The sequence below is a fragment of the Danio rerio genome, chromosome 4 (assembly GCF_049306965.1).
Source record: "Danio rerio strain Tuebingen ecotype United States chromosome 4, GRCz12tu, whole genome shotgun sequence".
Classification (NCBI taxonomy): Eukaryota; Metazoa; Chordata; class Actinopteri; order Cypriniformes; family Danionidae; genus Danio; species Danio rerio.
Genome location: NC_133179.1, coordinates 24,006,986 through 24,021,954, shown reverse-complemented (window position 1 = coordinate 24,021,954; position 14,969 = coordinate 24,006,986). Strand labels below are relative to the sequence as shown.

At 32.0% G+C, this 14,969-nt stretch overlaps 1 protein-coding gene across 3 annotated transcripts in view; it reads right to left on the bottom strand.

Annotated features, from left to right (window-relative positions):
* Nucleotides 1–7,652: 7,652 nt before the first annotated feature.
* Nucleotides 7,653–14,969, bottom strand: part of trhde.1 (thyrotropin releasing hormone degrading enzyme, tandem duplicate 1) — a 202,183-nt gene continuing 194,866 nt past the window's right edge. For 2 of the 3 annotated variants that reach the window (XM_073947198.1, XM_073947197.1), the window contains exons 19-20: nucleotides 14,747–14,828; nucleotides 8,676–11,850 (exon numbers count right to left, since the gene is read on the bottom strand). In XM_073947198.1, the coding sequence (XP_073803299.1) occupies nucleotides 11,707–11,850; nucleotides 14,747–14,828 (226 nt within the window). In that variant the 3' untranslated portion in view covers nucleotides 8,676–11,706. Of the gene's footprint in view, nucleotides 11,851–14,746; nucleotides 14,829–14,969 lie in introns of all 3 variants that reach the window. The other variant, XM_001345421.9, reaches the window with a different exon arrangement.

Below are 14,969 nucleotides of genomic sequence, written 5' to 3'. Positions count from 1 at the left end.
GACAGACATTGATCACCTGCATCGCTCCAGAGGGAGAAGAGAGAAATGAGAACAAGGTCCCTGTGGAGTCGCTTTAGGGACCGGCATAGATGTGGTGATGATGAAAAAATTGTTTCAGAGGGTGCAACAGCAAGAGCCTTTGGAAAAGACATTTTGGAATGTTTGATAACATGCATACCGAAGAGCACAAATCAATACCAGAATGCACTATAGTATAATAAAAATGTATAAACAAATAAAAAAAAAAAGAAGTAATTTTTAAAATAATCTTAAAATTTCAAGAAATGCCACAGCCATATCACTCTGAAGCCCAAGACTATTCTACACAAAACTATATGGTTATTTACTGAAACTAAGCAGGGCTGAGCCTGGTCAGTACCTGGATTGGAGACCACACGGGAAAACTAAGCTGGTGTTGATAGTGGTGTTAATGAGGTCAACAGGAGGCACTCAACCTGTTGTCTGTCCTAATGGCCCAGTACAGTGAAGGAGAAACTATACTGTCAGTGAGCGCCGTCTTTCGGATGAGACGTTAAACTGAGGTTAAACCCCCCTCATGATTGTAAAGCGCTTTGGGTGTATGGCCATAACACAGTAAATGCTCTATATGACGTTACAGTACAATAAATTTTAGTTGTGATGCTATTATGCTACATTACATTACATTACATTACGCTACATTTGGGTTCCACAAAATGCCTTAATGTCGTCTCAACACAAATCAAATAAGTTGACTTATTATTTTTATTTACAAATTAAGTGGATTGAACATAAAACAAGTAAGTTTTTTTTAAGATTTAAGATTTTAATTTAGTAGCTTGAACAAGCAGAAACACTAATTTGTGTGTAGTTGAAGAGTGTTTAACAAAATAAATGTAAAACATTCAACAAAAAAAAAACATTTTAAACCCTTACAAAATAGAGAACAGCAGTGTTGTTAGCATAAAGAAAGATTATAGAATGTTACAGGATTTCAAAAACAAGTAGGAAGTGCAGAGGCTGTTGCTTTGGATGGCTGTGAAGTTTCTGGAAGTGTACATTTCAAATATATTATTTAAAGTTTTAATACTGTTTCTTTGAATAATATATAAGAAGCTTTCTTATCAACACGTTTTTGAGAAAACATTGTGCAATTGTGAGAGTGCTTCAGCCAGACAAGTTGGCTAAACTGCTAACTTAACTTAGACTTGTGATAACTTTAATATACTTTTTTTGTGTTAACTTGTGAGTTGCTTAAAAGCAATTGTGGATAAATGAATAAATTACTAAACGAAAGCATTGAATGAAATGCACAGTAAGTGATAACACTTTTCCACTCTTACGATAAACACCAAATAGGTGTTTATCATAAGATTATAATTATATAATTTAATTTATATAATTATATAATTTATTAATTTATATAATTTATATAATTATATAATTTATTTATATAGTTTATCATAAGTTTATAATTGTTTGCTAAATAGTGACCTTGAAATTTAGGTCCTTTAACCCTCTGAGGATGCCAGGTGATGCCAGCATGATTAGCATTTTTTTTTTTTATCAGTGCAAAAGACACTAAGAATATTCTGTTGATTTGGCCACACAAATAAGCTTTACACCATTCGAATCTGTCTACTTTCTTTTTTTTTTTTTTTGTGTACACTCAAAATAACAACAAAAGTGTGTGCTTTTGGAAAATAAACAGTGTGTCCTAAATAAAGTTAAAAAAGATAGAAAACCACCATGTAAAAAAAATCCATAGTTTGACGGTTTTCTTCCAGCAGCTAGGGTGTCAAAAAATAAATAAATAAATAAATAACAGCTGTTAAATTAGAGGAATTTACCGTAAAATAACGGCCACATACTACAGAAATTTACCGTAAAATAAAAGACGCTAAATTACAGAAATTTCCTTAAATTAAAGTTTTTGGTAAATTTTTGTAATTTAATGTCTTATTTTATGCCGATATTTTTGTTTTTTTCCGGCACCCCAGCTGCCAAAAAAGATCATTTAGACACTGTAAAAAATGCTGTGTTCCACACAATTCCTTCATGTTTTCCTAACACAGTCACATTATTTTACTTAATTGTTTTTACCAATTTAAGTTCATTGAACATAAAATAATTAAATTGTCCCCCTCAAAAACATGAGAATGGTGTTGTTTCAACTCATTATAAAATAGTTTAAACAAGCATCAAAGGTAATTTTTGAGTGCATTTAAATAAACATATATGAATTAATTGTCTTTACTTACATTAATTATATAGCATTACCCAGATATTTGTTGTCAGTAGACTATTGTACTTTGAAACATGTTATTCTCTTGCATAGCAAGTTGCATGCAGTGTTCTCTTTATCATTTAGATAGAAAAATAAAATGAAATGCTCTGCTAAATAATAAAACCAATTCACAATATTTTAATATTTGATGTGCCCATGATAACAGTATTGCTTTGTTTAAATAATGCAACTTAATATAATACAAGCTGTCCATTCTTCCAAAGAACTGAAACAATTTTTAATAATTCATATCTGTAGTAAAAATTAAATGAGAGATACATTTTCCCTTGTTGTCAATTTTAGTCCATCCTGTCAAACAAGTAAAAAAAAACTTTAAAGATTTGTATAAACATAATTGGGTATAAGATGGCCGGATAAACTCAATTGAATAGGTCAATTCTGCTTTTAAATTTTAGTCTTTAAATTTTAGTAAAATATGCAACAACTCATACAGAAATATCCATATGACATGTACTTGTGCTAAATCAATATCTTTCAACAGACATTGAGAAATTATTTTTCTATGTATAAAAGTCAACTCTCTTGTGGCGTTGCGACCAAAACGCAGCATTTTTTTGACTTGTTCAAAGAAATTCGCAGTACACATGGGAAGCTTGTACAAGAGCTACACAATCCACTGAGGACAATACAGAGGCAAAGACTGGCACAGAAAGCGGTTGCATTTGCTGTGGGGCAGGATGTGGGGGCATATGTTTGATCTTTAAAGGCCAACCCTCTTGTGGCACAGAAATCAATAGTAATCTGCCGAAGGTAACAGCAGCACCAGTCACCACCGTTTTCCTCAGTACAGTACATGAAGTCCATTAGTTTCCCCAAAGCAGCCTGTTCCATCATCTGTATTGTTCATTTTGATGTTTTTTTTTTTTTTTCTTGATGCAGTGCATCCGGAAAGTATTCACAGAGCTTTACTGTTTTTCATGAATTTTGTTTTTACAACATTGAATCTGCAAAAGGCTAGGAGACGGAAACTTTACATTTAATAAATCTTTAAGCAAGTACTGTGCTGGATTGCTTGTTTGCTTCATAACATTGAATATCAAAATGAATTGAGTTCTACTCATAATTACCCTTAAAATCTACAACACTCATAATGACATCATAAATGAAGTTTGTTTGAAAGCAGGCAACAATTATCCCTATAGTGAAGCATGCTGGATGCTGTGGGGATGTTGTTTTCTGCGACCAAAACTAGGAGGCCAGTCAGGATCAAGAAGAAAGATTAATGTAGCAATGAACAGATCTGCTCCAGTGTGCTCTGGACCTCACACTGGGATAATAGTTCAACTTTCAACAGCACAACAATGCCACCACAAAGCCAAAATAACAATGGCTATGTGACGGTGTAACTGTGAATGTTCCTGAGTGGCTCAAACAAAGCCCAGACCTGAACCAAATTGAAGATTTCTGAAGAGATCAAATATTGACTACCCAATAATGTCACATTACACTGAAAAAATGATGTCTGCAAAACTGTGTTGAATTAAAAAAAAAACAAATGAAAGAAAAAAAGTTCAACCCAAATAAATTGTTTACAACCACCTTACTTATTTTTTTTAGTGCAGTGGTACACACTAGCACCTAAAATGAATATAGTCTATTGAGGAACCAGTATGGACCCTTTAGGTGTAAATATGTAAATTTTAAATAATAATAATAATAATAATAATAATAAAAATAATAATGATAATAATAAAATGAAACAATAATAATCAAAATAATGCAATATTTGCAAGATACAACATAAAAATACAAGATTTTTTGTAGTATTTTTTGAAAATGTATGCATTGAATCCATTTTGGAATAAAGCTGTAACAAAATGTGAATACATTCCAAATAAACCATAAAGATGAGTGATCATATTATCATTCATACTGTATTTCTTTCATCTGTTGTTTCTGTATTTGCTGTCAGATTAAGTTTAGTTATGGTTAGTTTATAAACTTCTGGCACATTGTAACCACACCAACAAAATGCTAGGTTATTTCAACCCAATTCTGGGTGTTATACGTCAATATTAAATAAATATAATATAATATATATATAAGTCAATATATACTTATATATACAATATAAGTCAACTGCCGGGTTATTTTTAATTAAATGAATAGGATCAAATTTAACTCAATATTTGTGTGGTCCATATTTTACCCAATTTGGGTTTAAATAACCTAACATCTCTTAGAATGTAGAGTGTTAATTTTAATTAATTAATTAATTAATTAATTAATTAATTAATTCAATCAATCAATCAATCAATCAATCAATCAATCAATCAACCAATCAACCAATCACCAAACAACTTTAAATATGACTTCTGAAGACAATAAACAGGGGCTACTCATTTTGAGTATTAATCTATGATGTAATCTAATCTAAAATGTAGTATTTTGGGGATTAATCTATGGGGATTCATTTTTGCTAATGTTTTCATAGACAAAGCATTGTCATCATATCCTTCTAAAAGATGCTCATCACCTCTGTGTTTGCTGTCAGATTACGTTAGCTCCCAGTGTTTTTTTTTTTTTTTGGTTTATAGAGTACTGCTGCACTGTTGCTACAGTATTATCGCAGATTTGTTGTGCATTTGCAGTGTTTACAGTCAGTCAAGGTCATTGTACTTTTCATTTATTATTAAGTGCTTTCAGCAAGCGTGGGATTCGTATCAATTGCTGTTCCACTGTTTACTTTAACTTCTGTCCTTGAAGCCAGTGCAAGGTTAGTGAATTCCTGACATGAATATCCCTAATGTTAGCAGCCCCCTTTGAAGTAAAGTGTTACTGAACCTTTTGTTTGCATGATTTCAATACAATGTGTCCAAAATGACACAATATATAAATTCATTATAATGTGTTTAAGCATGAAAAATCTAATCGTCTGGAAAAAAAAAAATGTTCTTCTATAAAATATAGTAGTAGTCCTTGCATCGTTCAGTGTCAGTTTATCATGATTTTGAAGGTGTTGTTGAAGTACTTTTACAAAGTAGATGAAACAGATTACGTTTTTTCTGTGATTCGTCTTGCTGTAAGGAATCTAGAGTGGCACTAAGTTGTTTATTTTCCGCACACTTGGATCTTCTCCCTTATTTTTCCGACTCTACAGAGAACAAAGACCTGCGATAAGAGAGAATCCGTTCCCAATCCCGCCATTGATTTGAATGTGAAATGGCTCTGATTATAGGTATTGTGGAAATGGCAAAATATTAATTTGCATGCGAGGCACAAAAAGGATTTATGGTCTCTTGTAGTGCTTTGTTCTGAAATGTCAGCACAATTGGAAAGTTTGCCGTTGTCTGCCGGATTAGAATTATTTATTTATACTCGGGGGCTTTTTGAAGTTTTTACAGATCACAGGGTTTATTACGTCTCTAAGAGGTGAAACATGGCAGAATGAGTCAACACTCTTGCTCAACCAAGAACAGAGAGATAAATGGATCTAAAAGCAGAGAGGACATTTCGTGGGCCAGTTGCACATACTGAAACCGAAGGACATGAAAAAAAAAACTGTAGGTTATTCATTTCTTGTAAAAATGCACTCTCAGTAACTTAATTTAATTAAGTTAATTAATTTAATCCATCTATCTATCTATCTATCTATCTATCTATCTATCTATCTATCTATCTATCTATCTATCTATCTATCTATCTATCTATCTATCTATCTATCTATCTATCTATCTATATTTATTAAATCTGATATTTATGCATTCTCTAAAAAAGGGTCTTTTTAAATGCATCCTTTAACTACTCATTTAACTACTGAGTACTTACTATTTAATATTAATTAACTACATGTACTTTCTATGTGCATTGAACACGGCGCGTACATGACAGTTTAAAGTATCACACACCAGATGCATACATTCGAATGATATTTAACATGAAACTAATCAGATGGCGCTCTGTGGCGCGGCTGAAAAATGAACCGCGTCCTGAGCCGTCGCCGGGCGTCGCCGACAGCCGCCGACTTGCGGCGTCGGTGTGTGTATCCTGATAGAAACCTATGTTTAGAATTCCAAAATACATGGTGCTGCGTGGCGCTGCGTGGCGCTGTGTGGCGCTGCATGGCGTTGCGTGGTGCGGCACGCCGCCGGGCGGCACTTCTGGTGTGCGACCTGCTTTATACTCAGATCTTGAAAGTTTTAAAAGGGGGGTTTGTTAACAATTTTAAATAAAAAAAAATATTATTGATGTTATAAGAAAATCTCACAGAACATTATCAAATAAATTAATCCGCGATCCCTTAAACATTTAGATTAGATGCTAACATCATCAATATGGTGGTAATGTTGAGGCAAACAGTGTTGACTTTCTACAAAAATCATATAATGAAATCCTTAGTTTGCATTAAATAAGATGTTCACTAGTTAACATTTTGTTTTTCATCCATTCAACAATTTAGTTTTACTCAGAAAGGCACACTATACAGAATACACACAAGCGAACAACTAAAGTACCCCCCCGCCCCCAAATTGGTCTCTATTAATCTATTGTCTTTATCCACAATCCATATAATTTATCTCTGTTAATTTAATATTCTAACTTGCTGAATTAGTTTATCTTTTTAAAGGTTATTTGGGTTTTGTTTTATTTCTTTTTTAAATCAAAGTACACACTAAGAAATGTCTCAAAACAGAGCCCAATGTGTCATGTAAATATGAAGGAGTTTTCTGTATTATAATTATTATTATTATTATTAATAGTAGTAGTATTATTAATATTTAGAATAAAAAAAAGTTATGAAATTGTCTTTAAATTTAACAGAAACTGGCCTTGTTTTCCCCCAAAACCCTTTTTTTTAAAGTTTTTTTTTATTTTCTTTTACTAGTTTGATTATCCTTTGCAGTAGATTTATAATATCCAACATTTTATCAATCATTTAAATCAGTAAGAATTTCGAAAAAATTTTTTTTATGTAGTTGAGAAAAATAATCAAAACTACAGATTTGTTGTAAAATAAAATAATGAGAATTATATAATAACAAAGAAACAATCTTTAAATAAAATAAAATAAAATAAAATAAAATAAAATAAAATAAAATAAAATAAAATAAAAATAAAAGGTGAAGACTGGACAAAGTCTGAAGGAGGAACAGAGAGACGACAGCCAATCTTCTGGCTGAAAAAAAAAAGAATGAAGATAAAACCATGTATTCAGTCTAACAGAATCAAACTCTTGAAATAGGTAAATCACTGAAAAGTGGCACTTCAGAGTTTGACCTTAACCCAACCAACCTCAAAACCAACCAAAACCTTTGATGTCTGCCTCCACCGATGGAGATTTGCACTAATAGGATAAGCATTTAAGCAGCAAAGCAAAGCTGCGGATGGAAGTATAGCTCTCAATAAGAGGCACGGCAGACAGTGATGCATTACTGTACAAAAGAATTTATTGTAAGCATTAAAATCTCTAAGCAGCTCTGCTCAAAACACAGAGGATATTATCTCTAATTTAGAAACAAAAGAGAGCTTTACGTCAAACACAACATGAAAGGAGGGAAATTAAAAAAAGACATGTTGAATCAGTCTGATATTACACAGGCAACTCACAACTTTAAAGAATCCAACTAAAAGGTCTTGTCTGGGGATTTCATTAAAGACCCTGCTAGTCGGCTAAAAGAAAAGTGGCCTATGTTCCAGTTTTAATCCTCCAGAGATCCACACCGCCAAGCAGACAGAAGATACTAAGTTTACCAGGGTTGTGCACCATTCAGAATTGAACTGAGGATGGCTTGCAAATTCCAATTCAATTCCTGAATTTGAATTGAGGTAGCAAAGAGGATAAAGAATTAAAAATGAGTGAAATTCACTTTAGAGCTTTCATTTACTGCATTTTCTGAAATACCCTTTTTCCAGTATAAATGTTGCAAGAGAGTTGAAAATGTAATGGACATTTTTTAATACATACACAGTATATACACACAGAGGAATGTCCAATTGTATATTATATTATATTATATTATATTATATTATATTATATTATATTATATTATATTATATTATATTATATTATATTATATTATATTATTTTATATTATATTATATATACATATCCTCACATTATTCATTTCTTTAGGCATTTACTGCATAGATACTTCACATGAAGTAAATTACTATGTTTAATATATTGGATATAGTCTGAATATTTTATTATCATTATTATTTGAAGAAAGCACTTGTTAAAGGAAAAGAAGCACCAAATATGACTTGTTATTTATCACATAATAATTATGACAATAGAAACTGACATGAGAAATTTTTTACGCCTCACTTGCAGGTAACACTATAATCAATGACTGTGTACAATAATGAACACAGCAACTGTATTAAAGCACTTTTAATGAAGCATTCACTGATATATATTGACCAATAATCGGTTTAAAAACAGATGATTATCAAGGCCGATAATATACTGTCAATCTAAACATGGTGGAAAAATGCAGCAAGTTTCAAAAGAAATAAATCCTTGTGTACATTTGGGTGGCAAAGATGACGAGACATCTATTGTTACAATTTAACAAAGACACCTTAACATAAAGTCTAACAATGAATGCTGTCTACAATGTCTGCACTGCAAAAATTTTACATTTACCACAATATATTTGTTCTTGATTAGTTAAAATGTGTCTAAAAAAAGTATTTTGTCAATTGAAAACATGAATGAATACAAATTGATTAGTTAAAAATCTGTTTAATTTAAGCAGCGCATCTTCTGTTTATGACTGAAATCAGTTACTTTAAAAAAAAGCTTGGTAATAAATTTAGTTATTCAGATTTCTTTAAAATTATGTAATTGCTTAAAAATATTTAATGTATAAAAGGCAGAACCACCAAATAACTGGTCTCAGCAGATCTTAATAATTAACTATTATTGGCTGAGAAATTTAGTTTCGGTGCATCTCTAATGAAAATATTCAAATTTTAAAAACAATTGATAACTACATTAGCAATTCAAAACAGCAAATCTGCAGTTATACTGTGTAAAAAGTGATTAGTAACTTAGAGCGATTAAAGCAATTGCCTTAAAAGCAACAAGTTGACTTTACTTAAAAATAATGATAGTAAACCTAGTTGAAAGTTGAAACTGTTAAGTTGACCTAAAATTTTGCAATATGCAATTTGACTCACCTTAAAAAAAAACAGTTAGCTAATGGAGTAAAAAGCAATTCCATTAAATAACCGTATGATATTATGTTATTAATTGTTGATATTAATGGGTAATAACACAACATGGAATGCTGCAACCAACCAATCAGAATTAAGCATTCCAGAAAGCAGTGTAATAATGGTTCATTATGTTTATTAACATTTTTTTATATTCACTATATTAATGTTGTGTTTGGCTTTTGTTCAAATCTTCTTTGCTCTCATTTGTCCGTAACTGTTACTTACCATGGCAATTCATTGGTTCCGCACACCTGTTCCTATTCAGTTAATAATCCCTTGCATTTAACACTATGTTTAGGTTCTCCTGGAAAGTTCGCACTTAAGAGTTAACATAATTATGAAATCAAGTATCACAAGATAGCGGTGTAACTTATTTTAATAAATTACAATCAATTACAGCAGGGTTTGCTAACTTCGCTTATGGGAAATAAAGAGTAAATAGTTTGCATCAGGTGTGTTTTTAATTTAAGCCACATTAAGCTAAACTGCACAAAAACATATTAATTGTTACATTACAATCCTGTCACATTCAAAGTTATTTATTTTTATTTTTTCCACGACGAGCCTGATAGATCTTGCATTTTTCGATTCCACCATGTTTCTCAATGACACAACACAGAAACTCAGGGCTTAAAGAAATGTTTTCCACTTACATTAACAACTTTGTGAAGTACATTTAATTTGTAAATATAATTTAACTGACATGACTAGATCACACCATAAGTCTCTCAGTTTCTTCAGTATGTATATAATCTGGTTTAGTTGATATTTGTTGATTAATTAATTGTTGATTAATTCATTTGAGTTGGTGCAACATTTCTCCTGCGATCTCCTGTTTCTTTTTAGATTTACTATAAAAGAATATTTTGAAACTACTTTCGTCATGTGTCTATATGGACACATAACTGTTCACAGATTTCATTGTATTTAATTTATGTTTGAGAAAAAGCTCTAATGGGTAATAAATTGGAATAGTTGATAAAGAATTACTGATATTTCATCACAAACGTGCTGTTAGACTACTGGAAATCCTCTGTTGTGTCACTGTGTACTTGTATTTCCAGCCATGTTCTTCAATTCTGAATTTTGCCCAAGCCTGAGTCAAATATATATGATAATTGGCCAGTTTCATATCCAATTCAGTTGGCCATATGCATTATTTTTGGCTGAATACAATGCTGTTGAGTAAATATTGTACAAATGAGTTAGTTTTTTGTATATAATCTGACATTTTCTTGTGCAATTTTGCCATTTTTAATATACTTAGGTAGCCAAAATTGCAGAAAATCAGTCGATGACAACTTTTAATAGGAATGCATGTGCTTAACCATTCATGTTCATGTAAAAAAAAAGAAGAAAAAAAGATAGAGATAAAACAATTGAAACCTTATAATTGGTCTCCATGACAAGCATCCATTCAGAACCCCACAACGATAGCACGTCTCAGCACTGCATTGACTGCACTGACCTCCCTCCAGTCAATCAATGAATTATACATGAAAATATCGACACACTGATTATTTTTTCCACTCAAACAAACATACCATATTCAAGGACAAACCCTCCAAAATAGGAGAGCCAACGGTAACACCAGGAGAATGCAAATGATCCAGGACACCAGTGGGTGAAACCATCACTGGTTCAAGCACGACTTAAAGACTCCCCCTTCTGATGCCCGTGGAGTGGCGTCGCTTGACCAAACAATATGCGTCATATTCTGTACAAGACATCAAATTCAGTCATCGCTCCCCTTTATGGCTTTAGAGAGAGAAAAGGCTACATGAATGTTTCTCTTCTTTGTCCTCCTCGTCCTCTTCCAATCATAGCACTGATTGTCACGTCGTTGTGCTTAATCTAAATTGTGTTTTTATATATACCAAAGAGCAATCTCTGTGTACCGCCGTCCGCTCTTCAAAACAAATTCGATATTCTTAGGACTCGGAAAAAGGTCAAACTTCAGAATGACTTGGAAGAAGGAAATGACTTTCATGCAAAATACGAGGGGGAAACTGAATGTAAATCATCTGTCGCTGCTGACGCCACCATGCAATTTCCGATGTTGATTCCTTCGGGTTTTTATCTGTCATTTCTTGCATCCTGGATTGCGAGGGCCTTCAAAAATAGCAGGGAAATTAAAGCTCATTTTCATTGTCTGAAATAGTTTTTTGATTTGTATTTTTTTTAACGCTTAAATCTCCCTATGCCGCTGGCCATGAGTTTCCATGCTAATTGAACGCTCCATGCTAAATGTTGCACTATCCATCGGGAGCTTTCCGCAGCCATTGGTAAAACTGTTCCTGGAACAGGATGTGCCATTTTACATTGGCTTGAACGATCTCGACGGCTCGAGCGAACGCAGGGGCTGACTCTCCTCCGCTGGTCAGGATGAACTCTTTCAGCTGAAGAGAAGATAAACAATTCTCATTAACATTATCATATGTATCAGAGATTGTGTGTTTATGTTTGTAAGTGGCACCTTCGGCTCTGACTGATAAACAGCGTCAGAATATACGACGCATTTTCATGCAAATGCCTGATGTGTAATTTAGCAGATAACAATGATGTTTATGATAATGAGGTGTGGGAATGCATTGAAGTAAACAGAATTATCGGTGTTGTTGATTGTCTGGAAAGAAAGGGCATTTGGGTGTCTGTGAAAAAAAAAACCTATAACACAGATTAAAGACATAAAAAAACTCATCAAAATCTCTATTTCCAAAATCGCCACCTTGAAACTATAAGGTGCTGTCTGCATTCTGAAAGATTTGAGATATTCAGCTTTAAAGTTTTTCTATTTAATGAGGGAAATAAAAATGTAAGGGAACAAGTATACAAAAAAAGACAGAGATACTTAATGCATTGTAAATGTGCAGTATTAAAATACTCTCAAATGTAAACATAGGGATTTTTAGAGCACTTTAGGTCATTCTTAAAATTAAAATCACTTTCCACTTAGAATTATAAGGTAAAAAGAATGACAAGGTTATATATTGCAAGTCTTGTAACAATGTGTTTCTATGACTACTTAGTTCATATATCAGTATACTGTAAATCATTTTTTTCTTGTTTAAGTTAAGAATAAAAGGCAAAACTAAACATTTTTGTTCACAGCAGGTGGGAATTTTATAGTTAAGTTGAAAAATTTTAATAAATGTCAGACATTTTAAGCCTTTAAAAACTGCAGGAAAACAGACAATGATTCAGTTAAGTATTTCACATTGAAGACTTATACTAACTACACTGTAAAAAATGAATTAGCAGTTTTCATATTTTGTGTTTTCCGTTTATTTACGGTTGTGAATTGCATTATGGAACCTTGACCTCTGCTCTGTCAACTTCTGATGCTGAAAATTGAAATTTCTCTAAAAATTATTACATTCTTCCAAGCATTTACTATTTTCTCCCAAAACTTTTCTGTATTGGCGAATTATATTTGATCATTTTTTCATACAAGACAAATTTCTAAAAAAAATTTCAGCAGAAATAATATTTCCATTCTCTTGCAAAACTATCGCTGGGTTCACTTGGGAAAGTGCTTAAATACATTTTTTTCTTAAATATAGTTCTTTGAGGTACATTAAAAATGTATAATTTTCCTTTCAACTTGTATTATATTGCTTTTAACCATCACCATGTCCCACAGAGTTTAACAAAGGGACTTTTATAGACATTTAAGTAGTTTGAGACAAGATAAGAAATAATATACAGAGAAGCAAGTTTGTAAAATAACAGAGAATGTACTGGCTGCTTATTATCAGGTTCTTGCAGCATAATATAAAACACCAACCCAGACAATATATCACTTTAAACTATTAAAAATGTTCATAAAAGTCACTTTTAAAATTTTTCAAGGTTTAAAGTTGTTGGATAAAATCTTAAGGTCCCATAATGCAATTCAAACGCCTAAATACGTGAAATACAAAAACACGAATCGCAAAATAAAAAAAAATCATTTTAACTACTCAATTTACAGATATTTTTTACAGCGTGTATATAATTAAACATATCACATAAATTCATACTATATGAAGAGCTTATTTGCAACAACGGATACCTAAAATCTTTCAAAACATTTTCAGAAATCAAAATTTTTATAACTGTACTCTTTTAAAACAAAGCATGCAAAACATGATATTTGAAAATTATTTAAATTAGAGTTATCTGTTCTTACAAATTAACTCTTTATTAACACACACCGATATGTACCATTATTTTAAAGAATGAATTTTATGTAATTTCATAAAATGAATGACACTTTCATTACTTTTTTTAAAGGGTGAGATGTAAATGAGCTCTGCATTAAAAGATGTCGATCATATCAATAGTGTTGCATGTTTTGGTTCACATTCTTACATTAAAATTAATTCTATTAATTTAATGACCAAACATTATAATACACTCTATCTGCTAATGCATTTAGATTTATAAAACATGTATTTAAACATAGACTTCATAGCTCTAATCTTAAGTTCTACTGGGTGCAGTGGAGATGCTTCCTGGCTTAAAAGTAATCAAGGAATTTGCAGATTAAATCTTTTTGATTTCTAATAAATGTTTTTTAAATGAAAATGTAGCATGTAAGCAATGTAAAATGTAAGAGAACATAAACAGAAATTATAAGCAAGTTGTCACAGAATTTTGACAAAAACATGACAGACTCTTATGATTCTAAAATGAAAAAATTAATGTTATGAATAAGGTTCACAGTTCATCATGTCATGAGGTATATATTATTAAATACGCTTACACCAAGCTTTTTTATTATTATTAATATTTCAGAAATGCAGGTTGCTCATAAGATCTTAAAAAAAAAAAAAAAAACATGCAAATCCCGAAGCTGATTATAGTGAATCTGTGGATGAAGTGCTCTGGCAGCAGCTGATTGTCAATGACAGTATGCTAATGCGCTGCTTAAGAAAACAGTGAGGGGGTTCGTATTATCTTTGTATGAATGATAAATTGTGGAAGGCAAAGTCAGCCGGATGAGAAAGTGCTGCAGTGAGAAGCATCAGCAGTCTGTTTCCTCTGGGACTGAAGCTGAATGAATTTGAATAAGTGAATATTTGTTCCATTTCCTCTAATAAGGTTAAGAAGTTACAACGAGGAAATAACCCAACTTAACAGTCCAGGTCACATTTCTGCAGTCATCAAACTGTACTTTTGCTCATTTTCTCAACTTCAGCAATCTGCTGACTAAAGTTTTCTATAACTATTAATATCCCATGAAGATTTGTCAATAGCTCATTAGTGTTTTTAGTTAATTTGCCTCAGGATAGAGTATAAATCCAGACTCACCTCATTCAATTCGGCCTCAGTATTGAGAAACTCTGTCACGCCGCTGATTAATTTTGAGTTCATAAATAAAGCTTCTCCATACCTGCAATTGAGAGACGCAAGTCTTTTATTAAAAACAGCTGAGAACATTTTAATCAGCCAAACAGTAAACAAACACCAATAGATGCATTCTGGTCCTTCAAACGCTAACAACCAGAAACATTCACCAATATATATCTTATGA